The sequence below is a fragment of the Heptranchias perlo genome, chromosome 8 (assembly GCF_035084215.1).
Source record: "Heptranchias perlo isolate sHepPer1 chromosome 8, sHepPer1.hap1, whole genome shotgun sequence".
In the NCBI taxonomy this organism is placed as follows: domain Eukaryota; kingdom Metazoa; phylum Chordata; class Chondrichthyes; order Hexanchiformes; family Hexanchidae; genus Heptranchias; species Heptranchias perlo.
Genome location: NC_090332.1, coordinates 770934 through 785110, shown reverse-complemented (window position 1 = coordinate 785110; position 14177 = coordinate 770934). Strand labels below are relative to the sequence as shown.

The 14177-nt window shown below is 47.3% G+C and overlaps 1 protein-coding gene across 1 annotated transcript in view; it reads left to right on the top strand.

Moving 5' to 3' along the window:
- Positions 1 to 14177, top strand: part of LOC137324322 (protein EFR3 homolog B-like) — a 100586-nt gene that overhangs the window by 7447 nt on the left and 78962 nt on the right. Inside the window, exon 2 of the mRNA XM_067988470.1 lies at positions 13642 to 13718. Within this exon, the coding sequence (XP_067844571.1) occupies positions 13642 to 13718 (77 nt within the window). The remainder of the gene's footprint in view (positions 1 to 13641; positions 13719 to 14177) is intronic.

Sequence of the window (14177 nt, the reverse complement as noted above, 5' to 3'; positions counted from 1 at the left end):
GCAGCTGTGAACATTCCAAATGTTAGGAATCCAAGTTATAACTATGACCTTTGTTTTCACAGCAAAATAGGCAGAATAGTGGAATGTGATCCTAAAGCATTAGTAAAATTGCTGGAATCTAATGTAATAAAAACTGAATTTCATAGAATCTCTCAAATTACAGCTGTGGGTGTCATTTGGCCTATCACTCCAGTACCGGTGCTGGTGCTAGCTTTCCAATTGGCACTCTCTTCCCTAATACCATTTCACTGTCTTTTTCCTATATCCCTTATATTCTTCAATTTCAAATATTTAACCAATCCCCTTCCAAATGATGTTACTGGCTTTTATTTTGTTCAATGAGTCAATGTAAACCAGTAACTGGTTATGTGAAAAGGCTGGAGATTTTGAGCTTTGGAAAAGAAACTTTGAGATGGGTTACTGATGTTTTCAAGATTAGGAAGGGAATTAAGATGATTGATCAGAACAAATTGTTAGCTATTGTGTAGGTTTGGAATGATTTATAAACGATTGGGAGTGTTTGACGGGCAGTGTAGAGGGAGCTTTACTCTGTATCTAACCCTGTACCTGCCCTGGGAGTGTTTGATGGGACAGTGTAGAGGGAGCTCTACTCTGTATCTAACCCTGTACCTGCCCTGGGAGTGTTTGATGGGACAGTGTAGAGGGAGCTTTACTCTGTATCTAACCCGTGCTGCCCCTGCTCTGGGAGAGATTTATGGGACACCGTAGACGAATCTTTCCATACTGAAGCCTGATTCTCTGACCTGCACCACTCTGCTAGGAACGCAGAAATATGAATTTCCCTGTTCCAGCAGGTTATTGACCATTGAGGGCATCCCAGCGAAGCCCATGTCCACACATGGACACTTCCCAGCAGGATTCCCTGCGTAGTGATTGGGCGTGGTGCTGTGGCTAATTATTTCCCTGCCTCTCAGATTAGGAGTGTAGAGGCCAATTCCAGCTCTTCTACCACTACTCTGGCTGGGATCAGCTCAGTCAGCACAGATTGTGAATTGAATCTTTTTTTTTATTCGTTCATGGGATGTGGGTGTTGCTGGCGAGACCGGCATTTATTGCCCATCTCTAATTGCCCTTGAGAAGGTGGTGGTGAGCCACCTTCTTAAACCGCTGCAGTCCACGTGGTGACGGTTCTCCCACAGTGCCGTTAGGGAGGGAGTTCCAGGATTTTGACCCAGCGACGATGAAGGAACGGCGATATATTTCCAAGTTGGGATGGTGTGTGACTTAGAGGGGAACGTGCAGGTGTGTTGTTCCCATGTGCCTCTGTGTAGCTCAGTAACGGACCAGGGAGTGCAGTTACCAAGTGAGACATTGAGAGCTCTCAATTAATAGTCCTGAGTGAGCTGCCTCCTGCCAGACCTTCTGTTCAGCCTCAGATATAGTTTCATTCTCATCCTACTCAGCTTGGTTAATGGTTAGTGTTCCCAGACATTCAGCAAATGGTCCAGTTGTAGCTTATCTCAAAATGGAGCAACATTTGAATGAATATAATGAATGAGACTACTAAAGTCTGCTGCTCTGGTACTTTAGTTCTCCCAGCCTGGCATCCAACAGCGGTTGAACCTCCCCTAAAATCTGTGCCTCCACTCCCCTGCCTGGCACGTTATTCCAGACATTAATCGCCCTTTGTGTAAACAAGTTCCAGGTGTTTGTTTATATTTATCACCTCTGTTCCTATATCCTGCTCATTTTATCACAGTATCATAGTTTGGTACAGCACTGAAGGAGGCCATTTGGCCCATCGTTCCTGTGCTGGCTCTTTGAAAGAGCTATCCAATTAGTCCCACTCCCCTGCTTTTTCCCCATAGCCCTGTAATTTTTTTCCCTTCAAGCATTAATCCAATTCCCTTTTGAAAGTTATAGTAGATAACATTTCGAGTGATATATTCAGGATTTACCTTATCTAAACCACGCCATACTTTATGTACTTCATCGAGGTCTCCCCTTCTGTCTGGGTGCAGAGATTGAATGTTTTTATCTCTCCTAAGTTCACCCTCTCCCTTACTGTTGGAATCATTCTTGTTCTCTGTATCCTCACCAGTGCTTGTATATCCCGGTGTATCATGGTGACCACAACACTCCGAGTGTGGGGTGCCCAGTTATCTTACAGACTTGTATTCCACTGTTCCTGCTATTCACCCAGTGTTTCATGAACCTTTTTTAATTGCTCCGCCACATTGTCTAGACATTGTTCAAACAGGTTTCAGAAATCGCTAGGGGTAGAGCTTAGCCTGGCAGATACCAATTCAACTGAACTTCCTCCCATCAGGTACGGTCACAGAAATTTATCTTGGTGTTTCCCCGCATTTACTTTATTTTGTGAGGGGGGCAGGGAAAGACCCTTTCAGGATCTTTCCTCAGGAGATTAAATGGGTGAGCTGGAGCCCATGCGCATTCATTTTTGCTAATAATCTCTCGTGCGGAACCTTATCATATGACTTCTGGAAGTCCATATAGACAACATCCATAGACACTCCCCCATTCACCAAGTTAGTGATTTCCTCAAAAAATTCAACTAGATTACTCAGACATAACCTGCCCTTCACAAATCCATACTGACTCTCTCTGATCAGCTGATACCTGCCCAAGTGCTCAGTCACTCCGTCCCTAATGAGACTGCATTTGCCTGTCTCCTGCCGCTGTGGTCTGCTGACTGCAATGAGAAGGGTGGCAGTAGGCCCGAGTCACAGTGATAGCCCCCAACCTTGCATTTGAAATCCCACTATGCACGCACGCACACACACACACACACACGTAAAACAAATCTACCTGCTCACTTTACCAGGGAGACTAACAAGATGGGCAGGACATTAGAAGAAGAGATGAAAAAGATATTAAAACATTTAAGATAGAAAGCGGGGAGATAATTGATAAACTAATCAAACTTAGGGAGGATAAAACCCCTGGTCTGGATGGATTGCATCCGCAAATATTAAAAGAAGTTAGGGAGGAGATAGCAGAGGCACAATTACGTATATATATAAAACAATTCATTAGAAAAGAGAATAGTGCCAGAGGACTGGCGGATAACTAATGTTATTCCTATATTTAAAAAGGGAGGTAGAACAAGTCCAGGGAACTATAGACTAGTTACCTTAACATCAGTGGTAGGAAAGATAATGGAATCTTTACTCAAAGATATAATAGAAAGACATCTAGAGAACAAAAATATAATAAAGAATAGTCAGCACGGATTTCAGAAGGGAAAGTCAGGCTTGACCAACCTTATTGAATTCTTTGAAGAACTAACAGAAAAGGTAGATAAGGGTAATGTAGTCGATATAATATATTTGGATTTTCAAAAGATCTTCGATAAGGTACCACATTGTAGACTCATGGCTAAGGTCAGAGCATGTGGAGTCAGGGGACAGATAGCAGAATGGATAGCAAGCTGGCTACAAAACAGAAATCGAGAGAATAGGGGTTAAAGGTAGCTTTTCAGACTGGCAATAGGTGGGAAGTGGTGTTCCACCGGGATCACTGTTGTTCACAATTTCCATTAATGATTTGGATTCAGGAATCGGAAGTACAATTTCAAAATTTGCAGACGACACTAAATTGGGGGGTATAGTTAATACAAAGGAAGAATGCGTCAAATTGCAAGAGAACAATTATAAACTTGCAGAATGGGAGTGTAATTGGCAAATGAATTTCAATATGGATAAGTGTGAGATGGTGCATTTTGGTAGGAAGAATAAGGGGGCCACATAGTGCTTGGATAATAAGAGTCTAAATGGGATAGAGGAGCAAAGGGATCATGGGGTACAGATACACAAATCACTAAAAGCAGTGACACAGGTTAATAAGGCCTTAAAAATGGCAAATCAAGCACTAGGGTTCATTTCTAGAGGGACAGAATTGAAAAGCAGAGAAGTTATGTTAAACTTGTATAGAACCTTGGTTAGACCACACTTGGAGTACTGTGAACAGTTCTGGTCTCCATATTATAGAAAAGATATAGAGGCATTGGAGAAGGTACATCAAAGATTCACAAGGATGATACCAGAACTGAGAGGATATCCTTATCAGAAAAGGCTGAACAGGCTGGGACTCTTTTCTCTAGAAAAGAGAAGGCTGAGGGGTGACCTGATAGAGGCCTTTAACATAATGATAGGGTTTGATAGGGTAGATGTAGAGAAAATATTTCCACTTGTTGGGGAATCCAAAACTAGAGGCCATAAATATAAAATAGTCGCTAATAAATCCAATAGGAAATTCAGAAGAATCTTCTTGACCCAGAGAGTGGTTAGAATGTGGAACTCGCTACCACAAGGAGTAGTTGAGGCAAATAGCATAGATACATTTAAGAGGAAGCTAGATAAACATATGAGGGAGAAAGGAGTAGAAGGACATGCTGATAGGGTGAGATGAAGTAGGGAGGGAGGAGGCTCATGTGGAGCATAAACGCCGGCATAGACCAGGTGGGCCGAATGGCCTGTTTCTGTGCTGTAGTTTCGATCACATGTGAACATGAAGCAGGCCTGTGTGTGTATGTTTGAGCATGAACCAGGGCTGCTCGTGATCGTGGAGCATGTTTGAGCATGAACCAGGGCTATTCGTGATCGTGGAGCATGTTTTAGCATGAACCAGGGCTGTTCGTGATCGTGGAGCAGAGCCTCTCATGACTGTGTTAATATGTAACTGGCCTGTTCACACACGTGGGGACCAAAGGAAGCTGCAAGGGACGATGGTTGGACAAATTTTTAACGCACCAATTGAAAACTAGATCTTTTTTGCTGTCCATTTTCTTTATTATCAAAATTGCTGGGAGTCCCTCTGAAACAAACTGGCCCCGATATTAGCAGGGAGGCGGGTTGGTGGCGGGGGTGGGGGGAGGACGATTGGGCGTGTGGGAAACCCGCATGAACCAAACTTACCGTTTCCAATACGATCGCACGTTGATTGATAGTGATTAACGTCCTCTCCGGGTTTCATGTCTGGCAGCTAGCCTGATTAACAGGCTGGCTGCCATCAGGAGCTGCAATACAAAGGAGGGGCAGGAAAAAGAGAGAGCCAGACGTCATCCGGCGCTAGACTGGAAGACAGGAGGGGAGGAGAGTGGAAGACCGGGGAGGAGAGTGGAAGACCGGGGAGGAAAGGAGAAGATCGTGGGGGAGAGGGGAAGATCAGGGGGACTTCAGGAGGGTGAGATCGGGGGGACATCAAGGGGATATTGGGAGGGTGAAGAGGGGGACAGCGGAGCCGGAGACATCGGACGTCGGAGCAGGTTTCAAAGGCATTTAGTGTTTTCACTTCATTGCATGTTTTTTTTATTTAATTTCTTTAGTTTTTTTTCCCTGATCCGGCCCTTCATGCCTGGTTTCGCCCGGCGTGAATCAGAAGCGATGGGCAAGCCGCCCAGGTAAGTTTAAAAATCTTTCTAATCACTTACTCTGTCACAGGTAAAGTGCCTTAAGTACCTCGATGAGGTACATTTGGCTCTTTAATTGTCATCCTGCTGGCTTTAATTGTTGGCGGGACTTCTGGTTTCGGGTCACCAGCGCGCACACAGGTGGGTCCCTGGGAAACTCGAAAGCCAGCGGGTTGGAGCTGGCTTCCAAACCTGAACGGGATTTTCGGAACTTCCCCGCCCCCACGGACCTGCATTTGCCTCCTAAAATCACCCCAAACTGTCTCTATGAGAACAGCCAGGGCTTCACTGTGGTGCTGGGTATGACCCAATAATTGAGGCATAGTTATGGAAAAGGGCAAAGATAGAACAGGAGTAAAAGTTCTCAATTGGGGAAAGGTCAGTTTTACTAAGCTGACATATGGGGCACCATTTTAGCACCAGGGTGCTTTCCTGGCGGGGAGGCTCCGAAAATAGGAGAATCCCGGAGCGGGTCGGGAGCCCGGCTCCAACCCGCCCACTTCCGGGTTCCCCACTGACGCGCCGGCATGTGCGCGCAGCCCCCGCTGGTGGGAATCCCGCAGGCAATTAAAGCCAGCGGGGTTCCACTTGAAGGTATTTATTTTGCTTGTTCAGGTCATTAACTGACCTGATTAAGGGATTATGTGAGGAGGGGTGGGATTTTATAGCAAACTGGGACTGTTTCCCATACTGGTTCAAATGGATCTGTTGCAGCCATCAGCCTGTGGCAGCTGCAAAGGTCCATTTAACAGGTGCGGGGGGGAGACCCTCACTCATTGCAGGAGGCCACTCTGTCACTTGGGACAAAGTTTGGCCTCCACCACCCTCCTCCTGACAATCAAAGTCACCAACTTGCACACTTACCCCGGGGTCCAGAGACATGTACCTACCTTGCGGACCCCCTCAGATGTACATCTTCCAGATGGGGGCCGCCATAGCTGCAGTCATGACCTCCTCGGAGGGCGAACAGCCTCACCAGCCTCGCCATCCACGCCGTCCACCTCTGACACGTGGAGCTCCACAACAGAGTGCTGTGACACATCCACCTGTACAGCAGGAGGGAGGGCTACCGCAGAGAGAGATGCGTCGCAGAGGGCACTACCCTCACCACAGGGTCCACAGACCGAGGCTCAGCTTCCTGGACCTCTCTGAGCAGCAGTGCACACGGAGGCTCAGAGTCACTCGACATGTAGTCGTGGACATCTGCAGCCTCCTTCATGCCAAGCTGCTCCTGGCTGGCCCAAGCACCATCTTCTTACCTGTCGCTGTCAAAGTCACCACTGCCCTCAACAACTTCTCCTCCGCATCCTTCCAGGGTGCCACCGGGGACATCGCCGACGTCTCTCAGCCGTCTGTACAAAAGAGCTTGCAAATACACCTACACCCACTCTGCAGTGACACAATGGGTGTCATCAGTTGTGGGTCTTCATAGTGATCCTCAGGAAAGGGCATTATTGCACAAACCAGACAAGATTCGCGAAGACATGGCAGTAGTGGTGCCAATATAATATGTAATGTGAGTTGGTCAGAAATTCAATATAAGTAACAACCATGACAAACCCTCAAACACCCTTGTGCATCCCCTTCATGCTCACGACACGTTTGCCTTACGCTGCCGACTGCGCATATGTGATGCATGCCCTGTGGCTGCAGCACAGGTCGTGGCAGGTTGAGTGAGGCTGGCCGTGAAAGAGATGCACGAGAGGGTGAGTATGAGATAGAGCCATGAGATTGTATGAGGATTGGGTTGAGTGGTAGTGGCGGGATGAGTACTGGCGAGGTGAGTAAGTGCAGGTAAGATGAGGATGAGGTTTGAGTGGGTATGAGGGGTGATGTGACAGAGTAGTGTTGGCAGTGCAGAAGGAGGTGTGGGGTGGGGGCGGTGATGTGGCAGATGGAGTGTAGGGGAATGAGTAAGTGTACTCAATTTGGCTGACCTACTGAGGTCATTGGAGCGCCTCCTGCACTGTATGCAGGTGGGCGATATGTTGGTGGCGCAGGTGACCTCCTCTGCCACCTTGAGCCAGGCCTTCCTGGTGGCAGAGGCAGGCCGCTTCCTCCCGCCCGCCGGGGGGAAGATCTCTGTCCTCCCCCTCCTCCTCACCCCATGTATTGATACCTGGAATGAGATATCATTAAACTGGGAGCAGCCTTCCCCCTGGGCTGCTCCATGCTGTAATTTTTTCTATTTGTTGCAGCATCTGTCAGTGGAGGACTGCCCCTTTAAATAGAGCTCCTCCAGCTGACAGATCTTACTGCGCATGCGCAGCCCGCCCGACGCGCAGATCAGCAGTGGGGAACCCGGAAGACAAGGTAAGTGGATCCAATTGGGCTGCGATCGCGCGGGTGGCTGACTAATTTCACCGGGCGCGTTACCCACGCGCCCAATAGCCCCCCCCCCCCCCGCCGCGAACCTGCAGCCCTGGTAACATCGAGCCCATAATTTGGCAAAAGTGGACTGGAAACAGCTACGTGAAGGTAAATCAGTGTCAGAGCAGTGGGAGGCATTCAAGGAGGAGATAATGAGGGTTCAGAGCAAATATGTTCCCACAAGGTAAAAGGGTGGGACTCCCAAATCTAGAGCCCCCTAGACGTCAAGGAGCATTCAGGGTAAGATAAGGCAGAGAAGGAAAGCTTATGTCAGGTACCAAGAGCTCAATACTGCAGAAAGCCTAGAGGAGTATAGAAAGTGCAGGGGTGAAATTAAAAAGGAAATGAGGAAAGCAAAGAGAGGGCATGAAGAAATATTGGCAAGTAAAATCAAGGAAAACCCAAAGATGTTTTATAAATACATAAAGAGCAAGAGGATAACTAAGGAAAGAGTAGGGCCTATTAGAGACCAAAAAGGTAACCTGTGTGTGGAGGCGGAAGATGTGGGTATGGTTCTCAATGAATACTTTGTGTCTGTCTTCACAAAAGAGGGGGCAATGCAGACATTGTAGTTAAAGAAGAGGATTGTGAAATATTGGATGGGATAAATATAGTGAGCGAGGAAGTATTAAGGGTTTTAGCATCTTTGAAAGTTGATAAATTGCCAGGCCCGGCTGAAATATATCCCAAGCTGTTAAGAGAAGCAAGGGAGGAAATAGCGGAGGCTCTGACCATCATTTTCCAATCCTCTCTGGCTACAGGCATGGTGCCAGAGGACTGGAGGACTGCTAACATTGTACCGTTGTTTAAAAAGAGAGAAAGGGATAGACCAAGTAACTACAGGCCAGTCAGCCTAACCTCGGTGGTGAGCAAATTATTGGAAACAATTCTGAGGGATAGTATTAATCGTTATTTAGAAAGACACAGGTTAATCAATGACAGTCAGCGTGGGTTTGTTAAGGGAAGGTCGTGTCTGACTAACTTGATTGCATTTTTTGAGGAGGTAACAAGGAGGGTCAATGAGGGTAGCGCGTTTGATGTAGTCTACATGGATTTTAGCAAGGCTTTTGATAAGGTCCCACTTGGCATACTGGTCAGGAAAGTAAAAGCCCATGGGATCCAAGGGAGAGTGCCAAGTTGGATCCAGAATTGGATCAGTGGCAGGAAGCAAAGGGTAATGGTCGATGGGTGTTTTTGTGACTGGAAGGCTGTTTCCAGAGGGGTTCCGCAAGGCTCAGTACTAGGTCCCTTGCTTTATGTGGTATGTATCAATTATTTAGACTTAAATGTAGGGGTTGTGATTAAGAAATTTGCAGATGATACAAAAATTGGCCGTGTGGTTGATAGTGAGGAAGTAAGCTGTAGACTGCAGGAAAATATCAATGGACTGGTCAGGTGGGCAGAAAAGTGGCAAATGGAATTCAATCCGGAGAAGTGTGAAGTAATGCATTTGGGGAGGGCAAACATTGGAAGGAAGTACACAATAAATGGGAAGATACTGAGAGGTATAGAGGAACAGAGGGACCTTGGAGTGCATGTCCACAGATCCCTGAAGGTAGCAGGACAAGTAGATAAGATGGTTAAGAAGGCACATGGGATACTTTCCTTTATTAGCCGAGGCATAGAATATAAGAGCAGGGAGGTTATGCTAGAACTGTGTAAAACACTAGTTAGGCCACAGCTTGAGTACTGTGTACAGTTCTGGTCACCACATTACAGGAAAGATGTGATTGCACTAGAGAGGGTACAGATGAGATTTACGAGGATGTTGCCAGGACTGGAGAATTTTAGCTATGAGGAAAGATTGGACAGGCTGGGGTAGTTTTCTTTGGAACAGAGGAGGCTGAGGTGTGTTTTAATTGAGGTGTATAAAATTATGAGGGGCCTAGATAGAGTGGATAGGAAGGACCTATTTTATTTAGCTGAGGGGCCAATAACCAGGGGGGATAGATTTAAACTAACTGGGAGAAGGATTAGAGGGGAGTTGAGGAGAAACGTTTTCACCCAGAGGGTGGTGGGGGTCTGGAACTCACTAACTGAAAGGGTGGTAGAGGCAGAAACCCTCAACTCATTTAAAAAGTACTTGGATGAGCACTTGAAGTGCCGCAACCTACAGGGCTACGGACCAAGTGATAGAAAGTGGGATTAGGCTGGATAGCTCTTGTTCGGCTGGCACAGACACGATGGGCCGAATGGCCTTCTTCTGTGCCGTAAATTTCGATGATTCTATGAGGCAAAGTTGGACTCTCTCTCATGCTGGAGGAAGCTTTTAATCAGCAGTTCCAATCATTGCTGCTAAGTTTTGTAAAATGTTACATAAAAAAAGCTGTTATTTTTTTCTGATACATAATTCAAGAAAAGTCACACATTCTTTACCCTGAAGGTACCTGGAGGTACTGGCCATAAGGACACAGGACGAATATTTGGCTCTGTGACATTTTCCTTTGCATCTGTCTTTGCATCTTTTGTATCTTTGCATCAGTAGCTTGCATCTGTCTTTACCAAGGAAGAAGATGCCGCCAAAGTCACAGTAAAAGAAGAGGTAGTTGAAATACTGAATTGGAATGAAAATTGATAAAGAGATGATATTAGAAAGGTTAGCTGTACTTAAAGTATATTAGTCACCTGGTCCGGATGGGATGCATCCTAGGTTGCTGAGGGAAGTAAGGGGGGAAATTGCGGAGGTGCTGGCCACAATCTTCCAAACATCCTTAGATACGGGGGTGGTGCCAGAGGACTGGAGAATTGCAAATGTTACACCCTTGTTCAAAAAAGGATGTAAGGATAAACCAAGCAACTACAGGCCAGTCAGTTGAACCTCAGTGGTGGGGAAACTTTCAGAAACGATAATCCAGGACAAGTTAATAGTCACTTAGACAAGTGTGGATTAATTAAGGAAAGCCTGCACGGATTTGTGAAAGGCAAATCGTGTTTAACTAACTTGATAGAGTTTTTTGATGAGGTAATAGAGAGGGTCGATGAGGGTAATGCGGTTGATGTGGTGCACATGGACTTTCAAAAGGCGTTTGATAAAGTGCTGCATAATAGGCTTGTCATCAAAGTTGAAGCCCATGGAATAAAGGGGGCAGTGGCAGCATGGATATGAAATTGGCAAAGTGACAGGAAATCAGAGAGTAGTGATGAGCGGTTGTTTTTCGAACTGGAGGGAGGTGTACAGTGGTGTTCCCCAGGGGTCGGTATTAGGACCACTGCTCTTGATATATATTAATGACTTGGACTTGGGTGTCAGGGCACAATTTCCAAATTTACAGATGACACAAAACTTGGAAATGTAGTAAACACTGAGCAGGATAGTGACAGACTTCAAGAGGACACAGAAGGCTGGCGGAATGAGCAGACACGTGGCAGATGAAATTTAATGCAGAAAAGTGTGAATTGATACATTTCGGTAGGAAGAATGAGGAGAGGCAATGTAAACTAGAGGGCACAATTCTAAAAGGGGTACAGGAACAGAGAGATCTGGGGATATATGTGCACAAATCTTTGAAGTAGGCAGGGCAGGTTGAGAAAGCGGTTAAAAAAGCATATGGGATCCTGGGCTTTATAAATGGAGGCATAGAGTGCAAAAGTATGGAAGTCATGATGAACCTTTATACAACACTGGTTCAGGTACAACTGGAGTATTGTGTCCAGTTCTGGGCATCGCATTTTAGGAAAGGTGTGAAGACCTTAGAGAGGGTGCAGAAGAGATTTACTAGAATGATTCCAGGGATGAGGGACTTTAGTTACGTGGATAGACTGGAGAAGCTGGGGTTCTTCTCAGAGCAGAGAAGGTTGAGAGGAGATTTTTTTTTTTAAAGAGGTATTCAAAATCATGAAGGGTCTAGACACAGTAGATAGAGAGAAGCTGTTCCCATTGGCGGAAGGGTCAAGAACCAGAGGACATAGATTTAAGGTGATTGTCAAAAGAGCCAAAGGCGACATGAGGAAAAACTTTTTTACACAGCGAGTGACTGGATCTGGAATGCACTGCCCGAGGGGGTGGTGGAGGCAGATTCAATCGTGGCCTTTAAAAGGGAACTGGTTAAGTATTTGCAGGGAAAAAATTTGCAGGGCTACGGGGATAGGGCGGGGGAGTGGGACCAGCTAGATTGCTCTTGCAGAGAGCCGGCAGGGACTCGCCAGGCCGAATGGCCTCCTTCCATGCTGTAACTATGATTCCTTGTGTGCTTTGCCCTTACATTTTATCTGAGACAGTGCCATTGAAAATACTTGTTTGGTCCTCACCTTGCACATCTCTGACATTCAGCAGTGGTGCCAATGGGCAGACCTCACTCCCTTTAGTCATTGTGGGGGAAGGGGGGTTGTATATCGGTCCTAATCCCAATGTTGGGGGTTTGTGGATCAATCCATGTCCCAGTGTTGGGGGTTTGTGGATCAATCCATGTCCCAGTTTTGGGGGGTTGTGGATTGGTTCATGTCCCAGTGTTGGGGGTTGTGGATTGGTCCATGGCCCAGTGCTGGGGGGTTGTGGATTGGTCCATGTCCCAGTGTTGGGGGTTGTGGATCAGTCCATGTCCCAGTGCTGGGGGTTTGTGGATCGGTCCATGTCCGAGTTGGGGGTTGTGAACGGTCCATGTCCCAATGTTGCGGGTTGTTGATTGGTCCATGTCCCAGTGCTGAGGGGTTTTGTGGATTGGTCCATGTCCCAGGGCTGGGGGGGGGGGGGCGGGTGTTGTAGATCGGTCCATGTCTCAGTGTTGGGGGTGTGTGGATCGGTCCATGTCCAGCCCAGTGTTGGGGGTTGTGGATCGGTCCATGTCCCAGTGCTGGGGGTGGGGGAGGTTGTAGATTGGTCCATGTCCACAATGCTGGTGGGGGGGGGGGGGGGGGTTGTGGATCAGTCCATGTCTCAGTGTTAGGGGGGGGTTGTGGATCGGTCCATGTCTCAGTATTGGGGGTTGTGGGTCGGTCCATGTCCCAGTATTGGGGTTAGTGGATCGGTCCATGTCCCAGTGCTGGAGGTGGGGGTTTGTGGATGAGTCCATGTCCCAGTGCTGGGGGGGTTGTGGATCGGTCCATGTCCCAGTGTTGGGGGTTGTGGATCGGTCCATGTCCCAGTGCTGGGGGTGGGGGAGGTTGTAGATTGGTCCATGTCCACAATGCTGGTGGGGGGGTTGTGGATCAGTCCATGTCTCAGTGTTAGTGGGGGGGGGGTTGTGGATCGGTCCATGTCTCAGTATTGGGGGTTGTGGGTCGGTCCATGTCCCAGTATTGGGGTTAGTGGATCGGTCCATGTCCCAGTGCTGGAGGTGGGGGTTTGTGGATCGGTCCATGTCCCAGTGGTGGGGGGATTGTGGATCGGTCCATGTCCCAGTATTGGGGGTTGAGGATCGGTCCATGTACCAATATTGGGGGTTGTGGATCGGTCCATGTCCCAGTATTGGGGGGGATTGTGGATCGGTCCATGTCCCAGTGCTGGGGGGGGGTTGCAGTGTTTTGATGCTGAGTTTCTGAATGATGAGTTTGCCTGAGGATCAGGAGTCATTGTATAGTGAGGTACTTTATTACTGGGCTGTAAATCAATGGATAGAGAAAGTTGCCTCTGCCACTTAGTGAAATGCAGTACATGTGTCACTGTGATGAGTTGGTGAGATGTTTTCAGAGTTTTTGGCTGCTGTTGGGATCAATCTGACGCAACATTATTCAAATGTCACTGTGTAGGTACCTTGGTCAAACTGTATGTAATCTGTTATAAAGTTCAGCTGGTCTCACTGGTAAAGTGTGTTATTACTGTCACAAACAATCCCGAAGTATCACACCTGTTGTGTTTTTGCTGCAGTATTTTCTTCACAGGAAGTTGCATGGTGCCTGGTTAAGTGGGTCAGTGACATGCAAATGCTTGTGCTTCCTCGCAGGTGTCTGCGGCTGCTGTGGAGCTCTTCGCCCACGGTACAAGAGACTAGTGGACAATATCTTTCCCGAGGACTCTGAGGTAAACAGCTGCCCCTTTATTTAAACCATTTATTTGTATGAATGAGTGATCAGTGATGCATTTGCTTAGGTTCTGCAGGCAAGGCACTTCCTGAATACATAATACAGGGGTTCACCTTGCCCTGTGTGCAGGAATGATATGGCCTGCTTGAATATAGTGCAGAGGAATATCAGGCGGGGTAGTGTGCCTAGTGTGAGGATTTCTATTCAGTCACAGTGTTTTACTCTCCTCTCCCCCTCTCTATGGAAGGATTATGACTCCTTCCTGGGGTTCAGTCGGGCAGGTGCCAATTACCCTCTGGTGCCTTGTCCAAGTGGGTTCCAATGTAGGGATTTGACAGTGGAGCTCGATCTTGTGCTCCCCATATGCCCACAACCAGACTTCCGGTAGTGGGGTGGTGGGTCATTATCTAGTGGCAACTTGGACTACTTACTCTGCTCCTACCCAGGGGTTTTGAGG